Source organism: Gymnoscopelus braueri, assembly GCF_963280865.1.
Source record: "Gymnoscopelus braueri genome assembly, chromosome: 9".
Classification (NCBI taxonomy): domain Eukaryota; kingdom Metazoa; phylum Chordata; class Actinopteri; order Myctophiformes; family Myctophidae; genus Gymnoscopelus; species Gymnoscopelus braueri.
The window spans coordinates 25,700,622-25,719,525 of record NC_137610.1 but is presented as its reverse complement, the minus strand read 5'-3'; the positions used below and the strand labels follow the sequence as shown (position 1 = coordinate 25,719,525).

General features: G+C 43.2%; 1 protein-coding gene across 1 annotated transcript in view; it reads left to right on the top strand.

Moving 5' to 3' along the window:
* Positions 1 to 5,232: 5,232 nt before the first annotated feature.
* mob2a (MOB kinase activator 2a) overlaps positions 5,233 to 18,904 on the top strand; it is a 91,679-nt gene continuing 78,007 nt past the window's right edge. The window contains exon 1 of the mRNA XM_080438582.1: positions 5,233 to 5,832. Within this exon, the coding sequence (XP_080294708.1) occupies positions 5,816 to 5,832 (17 nt within the window). The 5' untranslated portion in view covers positions 5,233 to 5,815. The remainder of the gene's footprint in view (positions 5,833 to 18,904) is intronic.

Below are 18,904 nucleotides of genomic sequence, written 5' to 3'. Positions count from 1 at the left end.
GTCCTTGAGGGGATTCCAGGGGGTCCCCGGAAAAATTCGTTAATATAGCTTCAAAATCAGTTTGACCACTTTAACCCTATTTTATGCTTCCCCTGTTCAGAAATAGCCAGTCTGCTATATAGCCAATGCGACGCGTTGCAAACTTGTAGATCTGCTATTTAAAGATTTATTTTTATTTTTTTATATATATATTTTTTTACATTTTTAACCGACACCTTATCTTATTGTAGTCCCTGGCACAAAATTTTTCAGATGGGAGTCCACAGCCAAATACATTTTGGGGGTCTTTGACCACTGCCATAGGGGATGAAGTCTGGAATGGGAAAGGTACTACACTGGGGTCACTAGAAACAAACAGCCCACAGTGCCCTCCAGTGACACTGCATGACATTACATCAGTGGCTAGCTTCCTCCTGGCAATCATATTTTGTAACTCCGCCTCCTATACAGCCGATTGGTGGTCACCAGGGTACTGGAGTGTCAAGGAGCCAATCATATGGTTCTGCCTCCTGTTAACAGGGCTTCTATTCTCAATGCCCTCTCTGACTTGCCTATTTGCAATTGTTATTTATAGTATCATGAGGTTACAGACAGGAGCAAGAAAGAGGGGATGACAGAGACAGGAAGTAGAGGAGAGAATAGAAGAATAAGAGTAAAGAAATTCTTAATTGCATTTGTCTATTCATACCTGCATCTGTCCCGCGTTTCATGCCTACTGCGGTGCTGCTGCTATGATGACACCCAACGTTGATCCCCAACGGAGATAAATAGATACCTATATTAATAAGTGATGATTCAGTTGTCACTCTTCAACAGGCATAGGGTGATAGAGGAGAGGGCAGAGAACATATTGATTCTCCCATTGCAAATTGAAGCTGTCAGACTGATGATTTTCTCATGAAGAAAATAAACTGGTTGGAGATTATAGAGGGGGGGGGGGGGGGGGGTCAGGCTAGGGACAAGAATCAAGATGATATCTAACTAAAAAAAAAAACGAAATGAACATTTTCTAAAAGAAAACATTATCCCAAAACAGGGAAACCCAGTGGGCAAGCAAGGTTTCTCTTGTGGTCACTGAATCACCACTTGTAATTTCTGAGTAGTCGGTAGATGATAGCTTGTATCACAGTCATGAATGACCCGACAATTTTTCGCATGCGCACCACTCCCAAATGTAAGATAGGATAAGCTAGTGACAAATAAAACCTTCTTGATTCCCTGATAAAGACTGTTGATCTGAGGCCTATGTGTGACATGGAAGTTCCAGTGCACTCCTATATTGTCCAGGATTATCTTCCCAATTGGTACTTTGGCTGAAGGAAATTCAGTTCAGACCACCCTAATCAAATCTGTGTCAACTTGCTAAATGGAGTTTGAAATGGCAGATAGTAGACTAAACTATGACTGAACTGTGAATGCCACTGAATTCCAGTATTGTTAATTACTAACCTGACACTGAAGAACAGACATAACCACAATGAAAGGTTCTACAATATCGGTTTCTCTGGCTGAGGTGATGTCAAAAAATAGTCTAACCACTTAAGCTCTATTGAGAATTTGTCAAAAATAGCTGATCTGCAACGTGGCACAAAGCAACACATTCTGAGCTTGTTGATCAGACAGGTGTAATACACAATAAAGCTCTTTTCAAGATTCATTACATTTTACAAACACCATTGGTTGACTTGATGGTTACTGGATCAGGAGGAGAACCTAAACATAACTAAAAAACTACGTAATACTTCCTAAGATTAAAGGGTCTACACCATGAAAATCACTTTTTTCTTGTTTTTTTGTATTTTTTGGGGTCCCCAGTGTCTCTTATACCCAAAAAAATGTTTTTTTTTTTAATTCAGTCATTCCTTCTCATTTCATGGATTTCCAGAATGGGCGTGTCTGAACAGGCGATCTCAGAATGGAAATGTTTATGATGTCATAAACATTAATGATGGCAAACCCAATGTTAAATGAAAAGTGCCCGAATTGCTCCGAAACTTTTTCTACCCCCCCTAAGTGGGGGTCTACGAACAAATACTTCGGGCTCGGATTTTGGCTCCGAAACAGGCACCTCAAACACTTGATGGAATTGTTCAAAAATGTTCAAAGTGTTTCTTTTTCGATTTTGTATTTTTCTTAGATGCTTCTTTTTATGCAGAATTTTTCCTTTTTTTTAATTTTTTTTTTTTTTTTTAATATTTATTTTTATTAACAGACAGAATTGCTCAGTAGCCCCCCCCTGCACAAGAGGACGTTTTGGTATTGCAGCTGAAAGTGCTGTATAAGCCAGAGACAATTGACTTGGGATGAGTATATCTGAGTGATGATATAGGCTCAAACCTTTTGAAAAAGGTTTGAGGGACATACACCATATGATATTAAATATCAAATTTTTTTTTTTAATTCATGGTGTAGCTCCTTTAATATATATTTTAAATGTGTTTTTATTAGCACAGGCATTCCATACATTCCATAGGGATAAAGACAAATATTTAAGGTGTTTTTTTAATTCTTAATCTTTGTTATAGAGGGCAATTCTAATGTATTAAGGCTTATTAGCCAGGGATTCTTTTAAATTGCACACATAAATGTATAGATAGATATACTACGCAAATGCCCCCTTCTTCTTCTTCCCTTTCTCTTTTATGGAAATAACCAAAAAACGATGGAGCTTGCATAAAAACTAATTTCACTACTGTTTTACACCTTTAAACCTGTGATGTGACAAAGCTGATTCTGATTCTGATGTATTTCATAAACAGGCTCTCCAAACTGTATTTTCTTTTAGGAATAATGTGAATGATGTAATACCGTATGTAGTATAGTATAGTATAGTATAGTATAGTATAGTATAGTATAGTATAAGGTGCTCAGGTGGCGCAGTGGTAAAGTCCCTGCCCATCACCACGGAGATTGTGGGTTTGAATCCACCGTGGTGCATCCAGCTTTTGTCGGGCGTCTTTGCAAACACAATTGTTCCATTCGGGGGAGGGATGCTGGTGATATTGGTCATTGCATGTACTCCTACGGGCTGGGGCAGCACCTGTCAGCGGGGAGTGTTGGGGGGAGGAGTAGAACGAAGGCTCTACGTCCTCCCGGTGGGGGCTCCTGACTGGCAGGTGAGTCAGCAGGATACAACAGCAGTGACAACACAGAAATGTGTGTGGGGAGGAATACATTGGCACAACGACTAAATTGGGGAGAAAAATGGGCAAAATTTGTTTTGGCTACTCTAAATTAAAACAAATGCTTTAAATAAAGTATAGTATAGTAGTATAGTATAATATTGTATAGTAGATATATATGTAGAACTTGATTGATCCCGCAAGGGAAATGGATACAGTGGATAAATGAGGAATTTACTGTAGGCTAGTATTCAGTATGTACAACATTATGACTAATAAGATGTGGGGCTGATGTAGCCTATATATAGCCTCTCTCTGTCTGTCTCTCTCTCTCTCTCTGTGTCAGCCAGCTACACAGTGGGCAGGGGCGGACTTAGGGATCAAGAGGCCCTAGGCGAACCCTAGTATGAGGCCCCTGGCTGTGCCTCACACAGGCAACTACGGACCAATTTTTATCGCGAGTAATTACCCCTTTATTTATTGTTTCCTATGTTTTGTTTTTAATTATTTCAAAAGATTTTCAAAAAAATCCCCAAAAATGCTAAAATTTTCATGAGTTTCAAACAAACTCAAACGAAAGAATTCCATTAAAAAGAAGTAGTGAAAATATCAGATTGTAGGGTCACAACACGTCACATTGCGATGTGTTGTGAGCTTGTAGATCGGCTATTTTCACTAGACATACAATTTCTCTTTTCGGTGGTCAAAAATGGAAACACAATGGCATGAAAAACTAAATCTATTGTAAAATATATTTTACTGGGTACTTTTTCTTTCTCTCTCACCCTCTCTCTTCAATGGCTGTGAACTTGTGTTTTTGTTTTGTTTGTTTTGTATTTTTGTGTGTGCTTTTTGTCCTTTTTTGTCTTAAGTCTTAGGTGATTTGTGTGCCTGCCTTGGAGACATACTAAAATTTGATCTTGCGTGCTTTGGCCTCTGATATTGTGTACACACTCTCCATATCCAATGACTTTATGATGTCATGCTCAATGGAGAGAACACTGAGGGCAGACAACCTGTCCTGTGACATGGTTGATCTATTAAAGGTAAGTTTTAATGAGCTTCAAGGATGAAAAACTTCTCTCACCTGAAGCCACTGTCACAGGGAGAGTGAGAAGCAGCCTGGGGGAATGGATAAATATAGACAGTGAATCTAAAATACAATGAGTATAATGAGGAATATAAAATCTATCCACAGCAGAAAACATTTCCAGCAGTTTACCTTAGCAGCAGGTCTTTAACATCACATGTTTACGGTGTAAAAGAATGGGTGAAATATTTCTTGTAGCCTACAAGCTACCCCACAAATTGCAGTGTTACATTTACTAGAGCAGGGGTCTTCGACGTTTTTCATGCCAAGGACCCCCTTAGCTGAGAGAGAGATGAAGCAGGGGACCCCCACTACATGTTGTATACAATTGTGTTGCAGATTAAGCTTTTTCATAGATTTCATGTTTGACAACATTATCATTGTGTAGTGTTGTGTTGGATTCATGTTAATGTGTATTTTCAGATAGTTAACCACTTAATCCCCCCCCCCCAAAAAAAACATCTTACCTGAAAATAGCCAATCCACAAGCTCACAACGACTAATGTTTCCCTCAGAATAGGGATGCTAGGGTTCAAGTGGTTAATGTAAAAAATAATCCTATGATATCACACAAAAGATTGCCCCCCCCCCCCCCCCCCATAGTAACTCTGAGGACCCCCTAGGGGTCCCGGACCCCCTGTTGAAGACCCCTGAACTATAGAGGTTAATCGTGTACTTGCGCATAGCCTACTGTCTCTCCGTACTGCGACCACCAGTCTATGACGTCAGTCACCTATGACGTATATCCATGATGGTAACAGGATAGGTGAGTGGGCAACTCGGTGTTATAAATTGGCTATTTTTTCCAAAATGTAAAAAAATAATATGACCATCTATGATGTATGACTAGTATTTGGATAACGTTTCAGCCAGAGAAGCCCAAAGTCGCTTATAATAAGCCGACATGGCAACGCTGCTCATTACCACTGTGTGACACGCGCTTTACGCACGAGAGCGAGAGAGGGGGTCGTATCTGTGTTTACTTCCGGACTTGCATCCAGATCTCGTTCAGAGAGCAGCAGCAGCAGCAGCTCTAGTGGTGGGAGCAGCAGAGCAGCAGCTTATAGCCGGGACACGGATCCATGACAGAGGGCACCGAGGAGCCTGTCCAGCAGCCGCCGCATCCCGGGAGCAGTGAGCTCCAGTCGGCTACCAACCACACTAGCAGCAGCAGCTCCGGGACCGGGTCCGGGAGCGCCTCGCCGCAGAACAGGACGCCGCTGCTGAACGCTTCTTCCCCTTCAGGCTCAAAGTCACTCTGCTGGGGCTACTAGCTAACTGAACCCATCATCCATCCCCAGTGTGTGTGTGTGTGGTGGTTGGTTGATCCGACACGGGCTAAAGGATCAAAACAAGGACACTTGACATTTTGATTTGACCACAGAGATCCCGTCAGAGAAGAGGGGAGAGACCCGGGGACCCACCGGCGGGAGGGAAGGAAGGAGGGGGGACAGGATCTGGGGATCAGGCGGGGAAGAAGCGAGGGTGGTGGCTGTGGATCGAGTCAGTGCATAGGGGTCGGGTTCGCCTCCTCCACAGTTCCTCTTGGTGGATTCATCCCCTGCCAGCTACCGTTAGCTCCCAGCCAGCTTCAGACATCACCATGGATTGGCTAATGGGGTGAGTGCTGCTGATGGACGGATGCTTGTGTCTTGTCTGTCACCACCGGCCGCCGGGTCGCCGTTCCGTTCTACTTCCCTGCATATTAGCTGCTGGTGTAGCCCGTTAGCGTAGCCTAGCTCTGTCTAGAACAAAGAGGACAAGGATGGGTCGGTGACGTCACCAACAATCGGGAAGCCTGTAGTTTCTCGCGTCCCTTGACGGCTGGCGAACGTTAACCGCATATTGGTAACCGGAGTCCCTCAGGGCTCAATGCTAGTGTATTTTCAGTTTTCGTTTTCCGTTATTGTGGGGAAAGTTTTCGCTCACAACGCGACGCAGCGTGTCTTGTTGTGAGCTTGTCGATCTGCTATTTCCAGCAAAAGCTTTCTCCACAATACCGATGCTGGGGTTTAAGTGGTTAAGTAACAAATACAATATATTAAAAAATATATATTTTATAAATATAATAAAATAAATAACATCTTAAAGTAGTGCGTCTCCAAGCTTCAAACATATTTGTATTGATTTTGCTTTTCAGTGGGCTCCCAATGAATCTTTGAAGCACTTCCGCTATACACGACGTCACAGATGCATCCTTTTGATTAGTTTATTCCTAGGTGTTTAGCTCTGCCGGGCTAGCTTAGCGGCAGCATAGCCTGGTGGTAACACAACAACGTTCTCGTTTTGCAGCGGTATTGTAACTCAAGAAGTAACCCCACGTTAAACCGGCATGCATGGGTACATATTTGGCCCGTTTGCTAACCGCACAGCGATGTCAGTCAGCGCCCAGATTAGATGAGGAATATTTATTTCAGTTTGTATTAGAATAGAAGCCACAACAACACAGCTCTGGGTAGTTTATTTATAGGAGTGAATTTACGCAGCAGAGTTGGCTAATGGTAGCTGCTGCTGGTTAATTTCCTTTGCAAGGTGCAGCACCTACCATTAAGCAACCATTCTAACCTTTCTCATCTGCTAGCCCGGGCCAGCTGTCATGTCTGACACAGAGCAGAATACACACAGTGGTGGTAAAAGTACTTGCATGTTTTACTTAAGTAAAGTACTTAAGCAATGTCCCATTTCACAAGTTTTCACATGCATGCAATCATTTACAATGTATACAAATCTTTTGAAAATAGCTGATCTTACAAGCTCGAGCTTGTAGATCTGCTATTTTCAAATGGGTGAAATGTATATAGGGCTGAAGTGGTTAATCTATGTTTTGTAATAATATTCTAAATCTACGAAGTAACTCAAATTTTTAAATAATTGTAGTGGACAAAAAAATATAATATTAGCCTCTGAGATGTAGTGGAGTAGAAGTAAAAGTACTGAAAATTGGAAATACTCCAGTAAGGTAAAAAAATACCTCAGACTTGTCCTTAAGTACAGTACTTGAGTAAATGTACTTTGTTACTTTACACCACTGAATACACAGTAGCTTTGGATACTTAACGCCTGTTGTTGGTGTTACCAGCTGACATCGTATATTAGTCATTAGTTCCTCACACACACAGTAGAATCCTAACTGAGAGAGTTTACAAATGTTACCATTTGGGTCCATTTTGGTTACACTCTCAGAGTTCCAGATGGATATGTGAACACTGAGGATTTTAACTCTGCATGGCTGCCCTAGCAGAGGTGACAAGCTACTAAATTAAACATGTTCACAGTCACGCCGCATGTTTGGTGATTGCAAAGCCATTTTTTGCTAGCTATGGAAAGGGACGTTATCGCTTTGAATTGATGTGCCCTCTGGGAAGTCCTGCTAAAATGTGTGTGTACTGTAATGGTGGAATATTGTGCGAGGTGACAGTGACACCTCCCTGGAGATGGTGACACTGATCTGCTTTATGTATGACTGCTCTTTTTAAATAGAAGAGAGAGAGGATCCTCCTCACTCCTCCTCAGTGTAGAGTGTACTGAATTGGGTTTTCTCTCTCAGGATGACAGCTTGAATATATTCGAAACCTGCTTCTCTATACATCCCATTTCATTTCCCATTTTTACAAGGCTTAATTTGCAATGTAAATGTTATATGTATCCCAATCCCTACCGGAAGTTCTCTTGTCTGAGTCTAAGTTTGTTTTCTTTCGATACATGTTTACAATGCAAGTGAATGTGATTAATTGGTCAAAGTGTGGAGTCATATATTGAGTTTTTAAGCAACGGATATGCACATGTTTCTATGTGTGACCTGGTTTTTAAACGCAGCATCACCTCAGTCTGTTTTGACTTAACTCGGTGCAGCACCGCCACACAGGCCCAGATATCATTTCAGGGACTTTTAGAAGAGCAGAGCATTTTGTTATGTGGAGCGTCACAAAAGGATTTGAGTCACGTTTTGTAAGGTGTGCCGTTGTCAGGCCATTCACTCGGCTGAATGGTTATCTGGTGTTCTGTTGTGTGAGTGGAGCCCGGGCAGAGCCAAGGAAGGGTGGAGGCCTGTGTTTTGGGTGATTCTGTACAGTGTGACATTTTAGGCTGAGAGATAACAGTACAGGCCCTTTATAAACCACAGCCTAAACACCAGCCGGCAGGCCGGCGGCCACCAGCTTTGACTAATAGTTTTCCTTTTTGTTTGTTTGTTTTCATCTTGTGTGGTTGTTGTTTTCCTTCCTCCTGACATTCCTCAGTGCCGTCACTTTGCTAATGAGTAGTTGCATTGACAGGTCTCATGTTCTTCCAGTTGTAAGTGTGATCTATGGGCTTCTCCTCTCCTCTCCTTCTCCTCTCTGTCTTTGTCTCTCAGCACAAATATTTTTTTAATTATTATTATTTCTTTGCAGTTGGTGCCGTCAGACGTAAACTGGTTTGGTCGGTGTGATACGATTATGACACAGGAATTTTAAGTGTAAGAGCAACAATCCGCTCAGAGCTCAGAGTCAGTGGGAAGGAAGATTGAAAGAAGTGCTCATGATCACCTGTTCAACCTGGCATCTCTATTCTGGGCATGTCATTGTAGGCAAAATATTTGAAAAAATTGCAAAACATTTCTGGATTTTCAGAAATGGCACACAAAAAAAACAGATCTACAAGCTCACAACGTGGTGCGATACAACACATTGTGAGCTTGTAGATCAGATATTTTCAACATTGCACGACAAAGTATATAGGGCTTAACCACTTCCTTTTTCACTCAACACCAAATATCTCAGCCGAAAATAGTCCATTTACAAGCTCACACGCATTGTGAGCTTAATGTCTGTTTTTGTGGATTCATTTACTGGTTTTGTGGATTAATTACTATCACATACACACCGGTCACCGCACCCACTGCCGCTCCTGGCAGTCATTCCATGTTTATAGAAAGACAAAGGTCAAAGAGCAGAGTTAAACCCAGGCCATCCTATACCAATGTGCTGGTTGATTTTACTACTGTAGATGTAGCTGCTATTAGACACAGACAGGTACTATCCATCGGCTGAAGTCTTAACTTGTGGTTATGACTTAAAACCATTTTTTTAAATTTAAAATATAGTACTGATCGGTCACCATTCAATGATGTGTCTGTTGTCTCCATTCAACTGTCAGGCCTTAAGAGAAATGACGTTTGTGTGTTCCTATTTTCTTTCACATTAAAGATGCACATTTGTGTGTGTGTGTCTGTGTGTGTGTGTGTGTGCACGTGTGCCCTGAATGAATGCAAAGTGAGCAGGCGTGCGTCCAGCATGCGTCACTGATAGAGTGGTGCCCATGAATGCGTTAACCAAGCGTGTAATTACTCTGAACACAGACCCTGGGTGAAGGACGACACAGCCAGGGCTTGTGATGGAGAGAACAAGAGGTGGTGGTGGGATGGAAGGAGGGAGCGAGGGAGGTTGGAGGAAGACGAGATGACTGGAGGATGCTGAAGGTGTGGGGGGCACGACCGAGGATTGGAGCGAAGGCAGGGAGCGGGGTCCCTCTCTAAAGGGACACGTAGTGCACAGGCGGTGACCATCCCCCTGAGAGCTGCAAGAAAACGGAAGGATGGAGAGAGGAGCTGGAACAGAGATTGGCTGATAATTATAAAGGGCCCTACAGGGAATCCAGTGGAAGGCCAGAGCTAAAGAGCAGCCCATGATGAGCACTATTCAAAGAAGCAAATGAGGGAGGTTTATGCAGCCTGAGACTCTGCTTGTTGTGGACGATGACATGCAGCTAGGGCAAAGCAGAACGTGCACTCTGTCTTCTGGGCTGCTCAGCTGGCAAAAGTGCAGAGCTACTTGGATGTGATAGGGTCGTGTGTGTGTGTGTCATTAATAAGTAAATTAAGTCATCATGGTTAGTCGCGGTTGTGATACCTGCTCAGTGGCCTTGTGGTTAGAGTGTCCGCCCTGAGATTGGGAGGTCGGGCTTCAATCCCGGGCCGGGGTCATACCAAAGACGGTGGGACCCAATGCCTCCCTGCTTGGCACCCAGCATCAAGGGTTGGATTGGGGTTAAGTCCCTGCGACATATTAGCATCATGTCCAGGGGATTTACTTGTACAGCATGGCTGGGGGGTGTACTTGAAGTAGTACTTGCACATCAAGCCGCCTCACGCTACAGAAACAAGAGATAGGCTCCCGCTCCTGCCCTCCTGCCCTATGTGTGTGTCAAGTCATGATTAAATCCTGTTTTTGTGCACACCATATTTGTTACTTGTCTTAAGCCAGTGTGTGTTATTGTGAGGAGGATGAAGCCCATCAGTGTGCTTTTGTTTTGTTTTCTCCCCCCCCCCCCCCCATCGAGCAGAAAGAATGTGTCCTTTTGCATCACAATGACCTCATCTGTCCGGTTCCGGAGTCAGACAGGACGTTACATCACAGGGGAGACGTGCAACGCCTAAATGTGTCTTTCCCTGCTGGGGAGGATGAGGGGGAAATGGGCAGGCTTGACAGATGTTTAATCCCCTCGCTTTGGACTGATTAATGCTGAGAGGAGAGATGGAGGGAGAGAATGAGAACTAGTAAGAGCAAAGTGGAGCAAGCTTCAGGCGGCCTGACCTGAGCACGCAGTAGTCAAATGTACAGTAATGTGCACTACGTCTGTCCTGTGTCAGCCAGGATTTAATGGCAGATTATGGACAGAGTGTTATCGTGGTTGTGCGGCACGGGAGGAATGTAGGGTCGAATCGAAGGTCCCACTGGTGTACATGTATTAGATCAGTGGTTCTCAACCTGTGAGTCAGGGGGGTCCCCACATGATTTGGGGGAGGGGTCCCTAGATGAAAGTGAAGTGACAATTTAAGACCTTTTTAATACCATTAAAAAAGACTATTACTGCATCAAAAGTCATCAACAAACTATACTATAAAAACTGGTCAAACATTGGCCAAATTGTCAAATAATATAAGAAAGAGGCCAAAATTTAGAAGATAGTTGCGAGGCGTTGTGAGCTTGTAGAGCTGCTATTTTCACAATATTTATCTGTGGAACTGAGTCAAACTAAATTTCATGCCTCAACTCCTACAATTCCAAGGGCTTATCAGGGTAGTTTTATGATTATTTGGGGGGGGGGGGGGGTCACTGCCTGAAAAGGTTGAGAACCACTGTATTAGATGATGATTAGCTGCAGGTCTCCTCTCCTTCACGTTTGTAGAGGAGCTTGTGTTTTAAACGTTTCCTCTAATTGTATGGGTTCCCCTTCCTTCCTGTTTTGGTATGTGTTCTTGTAAATATGTGTGTGGAGAGAGAAGATGCCTTTCTCTTGGACCTCCTGTATGTTGTTCTGTTAGGGCTGGGTGATATGGACAAAATCGGAAACCTAAAGTGTGTGCTTATAGATCTGCTATTATCGCTATTGAACAATTTGAAAATATTTTTTAAGTATCACGACAGACATGCAAAAGTGGCACTTTTCAGCTACAGTCACCTTTTTGAACCCAAATAGGGCAATTGTGTGACACCTGACCCGAAAGAAAACAACATGTTGTCACCTTTTTCACCTCGGGGCTGTTTGCATGCACCAGGAAAATGCCATATCAAGACATTACGAAATCCAAAATCCCAGACTAAATATAGTAGTCTCATATAACTATATCGATATAATATCGATGAATGCCCAGCCCTGGCTTAGATTGAGTAATATCTCTTTATGGTTTTGACTCATGTCGTGGTTCCAAATGGGGATTTTGCACTTGGCCTCGTTCAAACCCGAGTGCATTATTTTCCATCTCCACCACAGACACCAGGCAGCCACACACACACACGGTGTCAGCCCAGGTGACTGTTTCTGCTGCTCACGTCACAGATGCAGCGCTGATAATAGACGGTGACAGACGGGCCGACGTGTCGCAGCATTCACCTGCTCTAGAACAGAAACTGACTTGTCAGAACATCAGAGCCTGGTCTAGGGCAGTGTTTTGCTTCCTAGTCAGGTCTAATTCTAGATTTACCATCATTCGCACAGGCAGACAACACAGAGAGCGTTGTTCTACTGTAGACTCCACTTTAAGGTTATTAGGATTGATCTGAAGAGGCAGTAACTCTAGCCAGTTACCATAAGGTCCCTCTGTAAGTCTGTCTAAAAGACCCATTAACCAGCCTGCTACTGCAGCAGTGAAGAGCGCTTCTGTTGGCTTATCCTCTATCGGATCTCACTGTAAGAACCACACTCTATTAAGAATCAATTTATTGTGTCTGGCGCTAAAGTTATTTTATGACTACACACCCAAGGGCGGGCCGAGCCAAGCTTGTAAGAGCATGCAAACCAGCCAAGCCTTTTAAGATGGGAACATTGTGTGGTTATCCAAAATGACCCTGTGCTGTGAATGGCACCTAGCCCAGTATCCAGGCGTGAGTTGATTCACCACAACACCTTGGACACATGCAAAAATTATTCCCTGGTCCATGTCCAATTACTGTACAATGGTCGACTCACAATAGTGAAGATACCCCATTGGCAGTGTGAGATATACAACTTGTGACACCCGGTAATAAGACCCTATCATTCGGTGAAGAAGGCACTTGTGTTTTTGGATACCGGGCTAAACCGCTGTTTATCAAACCATACACGCCAACGTTCAGTAAATCTGCGGCGACTGTCTGTCTTCGTTGGAATCTCTACTGAAGAGGCTGTGGGCCAGGTTTCCCTAAAGGATTAGACTCGATGAGCATATTTGTGCATCAGTTTACAATGGAGCTAGCATGAACTCTGTGCCCTGATGCTGCAGGGAGACCAGGCCCTGGCTTGGGGGGGCTGCTGACGTCAGACGGTTGCCTCCCCCACCTCCCCACACATTGCTGTGTGAAGTCACGGTCTTGAACCGCTTCCAGAGCGGCGAGCAGTCTAGTTACTACTAGTTTACCAAGGATACACGGGGCATTTTCTCATTTCACTTGAACCTCTTGACCTCGCTGTCTCTTGCTATCCTTTGCTCTTTCTGCACGCATCTTTGCATGTCGCCCCCTCTGTTTGTCTCTCCCGCCCTCTCGGAGGATGCTAATGTGTCGAGACGTTTGCACGCTTGGCTGCTGTCGGAGCCCGTCTGCTCGACCTTGTGGTGCGGACTGTTAATTTAACTCGTTGAGAGTATAGAAATGTACCCCTAAGAGTTAAATGAACACTCGGGATTTGACCGTGTTGGATTTTGCCTTCCGTTCTTATACTCTTGAGTAAAGCATTTAGGTCCTACAGAATATACTTCGATATATGACAAATAGTGAAAATAGCAGACATACAAGCTCAAAACACAACACCCAAGATTCTGCTGTGCAGGGTCGAACAGCTCCAGTGATTAATTTTTTTGTGAACGGAGTGTTACATCATCTCTACATTGATCTACTGCTATTCTGTTTCTGTCCGCTGCTCCCATCAGCCGTTCGGTAGCGAACAGGAAGTGAAAATGAAGGTCAAGAAGTCTAGGGGACCGAGGAGGAAGAAGGGTTGTCAAGGAGGAGGGCCGGGGTTAGTCTAATTTTGGGAAGCGTTCGCAAATAAACAACTTGTCAGACAGCCACCCACTCTGAGATTAGTCCCCTTCATTTAGCTGCTCGCTGTGGCTTTAGCTGTGAACAACATGACTATTCATCAGTGCCCATCAGTGTTCTTATTTTGGGATGAGAAGAAAATGAACATTGGTTTCTCAAGGCAGGCGTTACCATCACCTCGGAAGATCCTGGCAGACGGGCTAGACGGTAACACAGCGTGCTGGAGAACAGAACGACATGGTCCCTAGCAGCATCACAAGCACAGTGTGACACTGTGAGAGATAATACCCCTACAGCCAGTGTTGGACAGGAACAAAGTACATTTACTTGAGTACCGGTACTTGTTTTTAGTGCCTAAAACACTAGGAGAGATATAAAGCCTCCATTGAATGCCTCTTGAGGAGGTTGCCTAAATAGCCAGAAATACACACATCCATTACCCACACACTTATGTCATATCTGCCCTGTGCAATGTTTGTTTACAAGGCCTAAAAGACAAACTGAAATGTAATTGTATTCATATGTTCAATGCTAAAAAACGCAATTATTTGTGCGACAATTAATCGTCAACTAAAATGTCATGATCATGGCAGACAGACAGTTCTTCTGCTGACACTCCTGAGTCCTGACTGAACACTGTTGTGAGCTTTGTGCCGTCTCTTGACATCTCGCTTTCTCTCACTCCCTGTCTTATAGCACTCTCCCTCTCTCTCTCTCTTATCTCTCTCTCTCTGTCTCTCTCTCTACGTTCTTGTCTTCCTCTTCTTTCAGGGACAGGGAGAGGCCCAGAGATGAACGAACGTGATACCAGAATGACTCGGCAGTTTGCCTTTCACGGCATAATGCATTAGCGCAAAATTGGAGAATGAAAGTATAGGAAATGCCTGTGTGTTCAGTTTTTGCTGCCCATTTAAGGTAGAAAGAAAAAAAATAAAGTTCTCTAACGATGTCTCTGCAACCTTTAGGACGCACAGAGTGATGATGCAGCACATACTGTGAGCGCGGTGCAACCAAACACTACTAGATCAGCCGAGTGTCAAACCCTCTCCTCCCAGTTAATTATTGAGGTTTAGCAAACTAGGCCTCTATACCATCCTGTAATGACACAGATATTCGTACAGTACTTGTAATAAATGTATGTGTGCTAACCACTTTAAACCTGGTGTGTTCGTATTTTGGGCATGTTATTATAGGCAAATATCTTCGATATTTTGTACATTTTACCCATTAAGACCGGGAAAGCCTATACGTTGTCATACCTTTTAAAACCGGGAAAGCATCTGTGTCATTTTAATGTAGCTGTGTATGTATATAGCAACAAGATATGTTTTAATTGAAAAACACTTAGGTTAGGATTTAGAAGGCGTTTTTAAAATCGGCCTCAGGGCTGAATGGGTTAAATACACATTTTTAAAATAGCACACATTGTGTCATATCTTGATGTGTTGTGAGCTTGTAGATCATATATTTTTTGCAGTTTTGCTATTTTCCACTCTACTATTTAAGCTCTCAACCGTGTTACATTGCGATATGCTGTGAGAGTGTAGATCAGCTATTTATGCTATTTTCTTAATGTTGCCATTTTCGCTCACATCATGAGACGTGTCGTGAGCTTGTAAATCGGCTACTTCCGCTTGACACGTCATACAAGCAAGTATAAAACGGGGCTGAAGTGGTTAAAGGCTGAGAGAAATATGCTGTTGGTTGAGTCTACTTTTTAGGATGTTTTGCTTGTTTGAACTGAAACATTGAGGTCAACTTGTGGCATGGCCTTGGGCCTCTGTACTGTGTGTGTGTTCCCTGTGTCTTTACTTGGCAGGGGGAGTGGAACCATGCTATGACTTGTGTTTACTCTTTTCGTAACGCTCTGGACAGCCCTGCCCACGAGGGCCCATGACTGGCACTGCCAATGATGGAATGAGAGGGGAGGACTGACTGACTGAAACAGGGTGCCAACTGTGCCAACAAGTATTGCCAGATTTTGTGAGAGAAATAAGCAACCAGGTCTAGGGAAAACAAGCCCAAAATAAGCGACTAGGCCACACTGTAAACCTATATACCGTATACGTCGGCTATTTGAAAATAGCCGATCTACAAGCTCACAACGCTTCACAACATGTCAGCTTGTAGATCTGCTATTTTCAAAGAATCTTGAAATAAAATGTTGAATATTTGGACGATTTTTGAAACATTCTAACGACACAAATCTGGTACGGGGCTCTGTGGTGCAAAACATTTTCAGATGGGGGTTAGGGACAAATGCATATTAATTTGGGGGTCCATGACCACCAAGCAACTTTACAGAAGAAGAAGCCCAAAGTCGCTTATAATAAGCAGACATGGCAACACTGGTGCCAACAGTCATATGACTGATCACTCTCATACTAACGCATTAATAAACATAAAACTGTGTATTCATGTCGACTGTTTCAAAAAACGAGGACATTTTCTTAATTTCCCACACGGATTCTGTTTTAATTCATTGGGTCCTCCATAGACTTATCATCAGTCACAGGCCTGGAGGCAGCTACCGAGTTGTCAGAGATGATCATGTTCATGAGGTGCTGCTGGCTAAAGCTGACTGGAGATCAGCAAAAAAAAGAGAAGAAAAAGAAGCTCAGCCCCCTGCAGCAAGACCGAGGTTGTTTTTCCCACCTATACACGCAGGGTCAAATGATCTCTCATCTGTATGCACTATGCACTCATTTTATGGTTCACTGGCACACTGCTGTACCGTTCCATACTTGTGGGTAACATTAAAGGAGTAGTTCACTCAAAAATGTCTTATTTTCTATCAATTACACACCCCACGAAGCCTTGAATTCATGGAGATCTTTTTGTTTTTGTCACACTCCTAAGCCAATAATTTGATGACTCATTGAGTCTCCCCTATTGACCAGCCATCCCGTCATCAAATTATTGGCTCTGGAATGCAGCAAAAACAAACAAAAAAAAATCCATGAATTCAAGGCTTCATGGGGTGTGTAATTGATAGAAAATAAGTATTTTTTGGGGGTGTACTACTCCTTTTAAGACTTTGTATTGTGTAGTGGGGGGTATTCAGCACAACCTTTCTTGGGAAAGAATAGCTAAGCATTTTGGTTCGGATGCACGGATGCCGCTATTCATTCTAAAAAGTGTGAAATGGTCAGTGGCAGTGTCCTAGTTGATTTAAATGAACAAAAAAGCCTTTGCCTAGAAGAAACCATGCCTTTCCGTGATGATGATGTGACCATGACTTGTGACGTTTCAAAATGCCCTTCTATAAGCTTTGACGCTGACAATATTATGTCAATGAAACGACAAGATTATTTTCACTGTCCAGAACTTGCACACATGTACAGACACTCCACGTCAGCGAGTGGGGGGAGAAGTAGCACATCATCACAACTCATTGTCTGCAGTATACAGTCATGGACCATGGTATATGTTTGTGGTCCGTGTGTCATTAATGTGCAGTGAGCTGGCCTGATGATGACGACTTGGTTGCATGTGAGCAAAGTGAATAGTGACATGTGCTTCCTGTTTTGCCTTCCTACGGGTTTCTCTGGATGTGGACAGCTGGACACACACACACACACACACACACACACACACACACAGTGTTATGTGATGTGGTACATTGTCACTCTTCGTTTATGTTGGTATTACGTCACAGACGCTTGGCGTGTAAGCACGCATTTGTGTGTTGGGGGGGGGGCTACTTGCTTGCACGTGTGCATGCTAAAGACTGCGGGTCAAACGTGTTCTTCTGCGTCATCTCTGCGTGTAATGTCTGCTTTGCGGGTTTCTTTTTTTTTAACCTCTTTGACCTTCAGAGATGGACTCGCTCATGGCGAAAGAAGGGGGAGAAGGAGAGAAAGGAACAGGATAGAGCTCAGGTGAAAAAGATGTAGAAATGGATATTGTTTAAAACCTTGGTTCTCAAAAAGTGGGGTCCACAGCAAAATTAGTTAAAAAAGCGTCACAATCATTTTAACCATATTTTATGCTTTGGCTATTAAAAAATAGCACATCTACAAACTCATGGCGCATCACGATCTGCTATTTTTGAAAAATCTTTGAATATACTGTATATATTTTTTACAAACATTTTTAACTCAAATCCTTGCTTCTGGTGGTCCCCCCTGGCACAAAATATTTTCAGATGGGGGTCCGCAGCCAAAATGCATATAATTGTGACATGAACATGTTTGAGAACCACTGGTTTAAAAAAGAAAATGCAGTATATGTGGAGGTGGTACAGCTGCAAATTCTAAACAACGAACCACAGAGAGAGATGGAAGAAGTGCAGAGCAGATAAAGTACCGTGGTGGAACAGCGGGAGAGCATAAAGCCTGGTGATGGAGAGGTGAAGAGTGGGGGAACGGAGGGAAGTGATCGTAGCACAGTGGAGATGGAGGGGGGGGAAGAGAGGGAGAGTGAGATGAATGGGGTAGCGTCTGCGCGGGGTCAGAGAGCTAGATTGGAAACAGCAGAGGTCTGCTATATAGAGGACAGAGAGGGAGAGTTAACAGCAGGGGCATGGTGGCTGCCCGGCGACAGAGAGAGAAATGGAATCGCAGGGGAGACAGAACTGGGCTAAAGAATGATCGCGAATAATATCGTCTCTGTCGGGTGGAAACCTTGTATGTCCAATCCAGGGTTAATGAAAAGAAAAAAAGATCTTGTGTTCCAATGGATCAATGTACTTGTTATTCAGTCGCAAGCTCTTGTTAATACTTTTCCTTGGTGCAATATTTATAAAACCCTTTTAAAAAAAACTTTTTTTCCCCCAAAGATGGCAGATCTACAAGTTCACAACATGTCACGTTGTGACATGTTGTGAGCTTGTAGATCTGATATTTTTGCTACTTTTGTGTATCTGTCATACGAAAATAAATAACATTAAATACAGTATAAAGATACAAGGTTTCTGCTTGACAGCAATGATATAAAACAGCCTATGGACCCCTTCTCTGAGGTGCTGCCGTTTGCTACCTTAGCTTGCTGGCCACGCTTACACCATTAAATCAATTCTTGTCCCAGTAGAGCAGAAGCCTGAACTAACTAATTACTAATAATTCAGCATTAGTTTTTTTTAAAGATGGCCGCAACTAATTCTGGGAAATATTGTTTCACTGTATTTGGTCAGGAACGATAGCATAACATTTGCCTGGGTTTTGGGTTGTGAACAGCTAAACGTGTGCAACGGT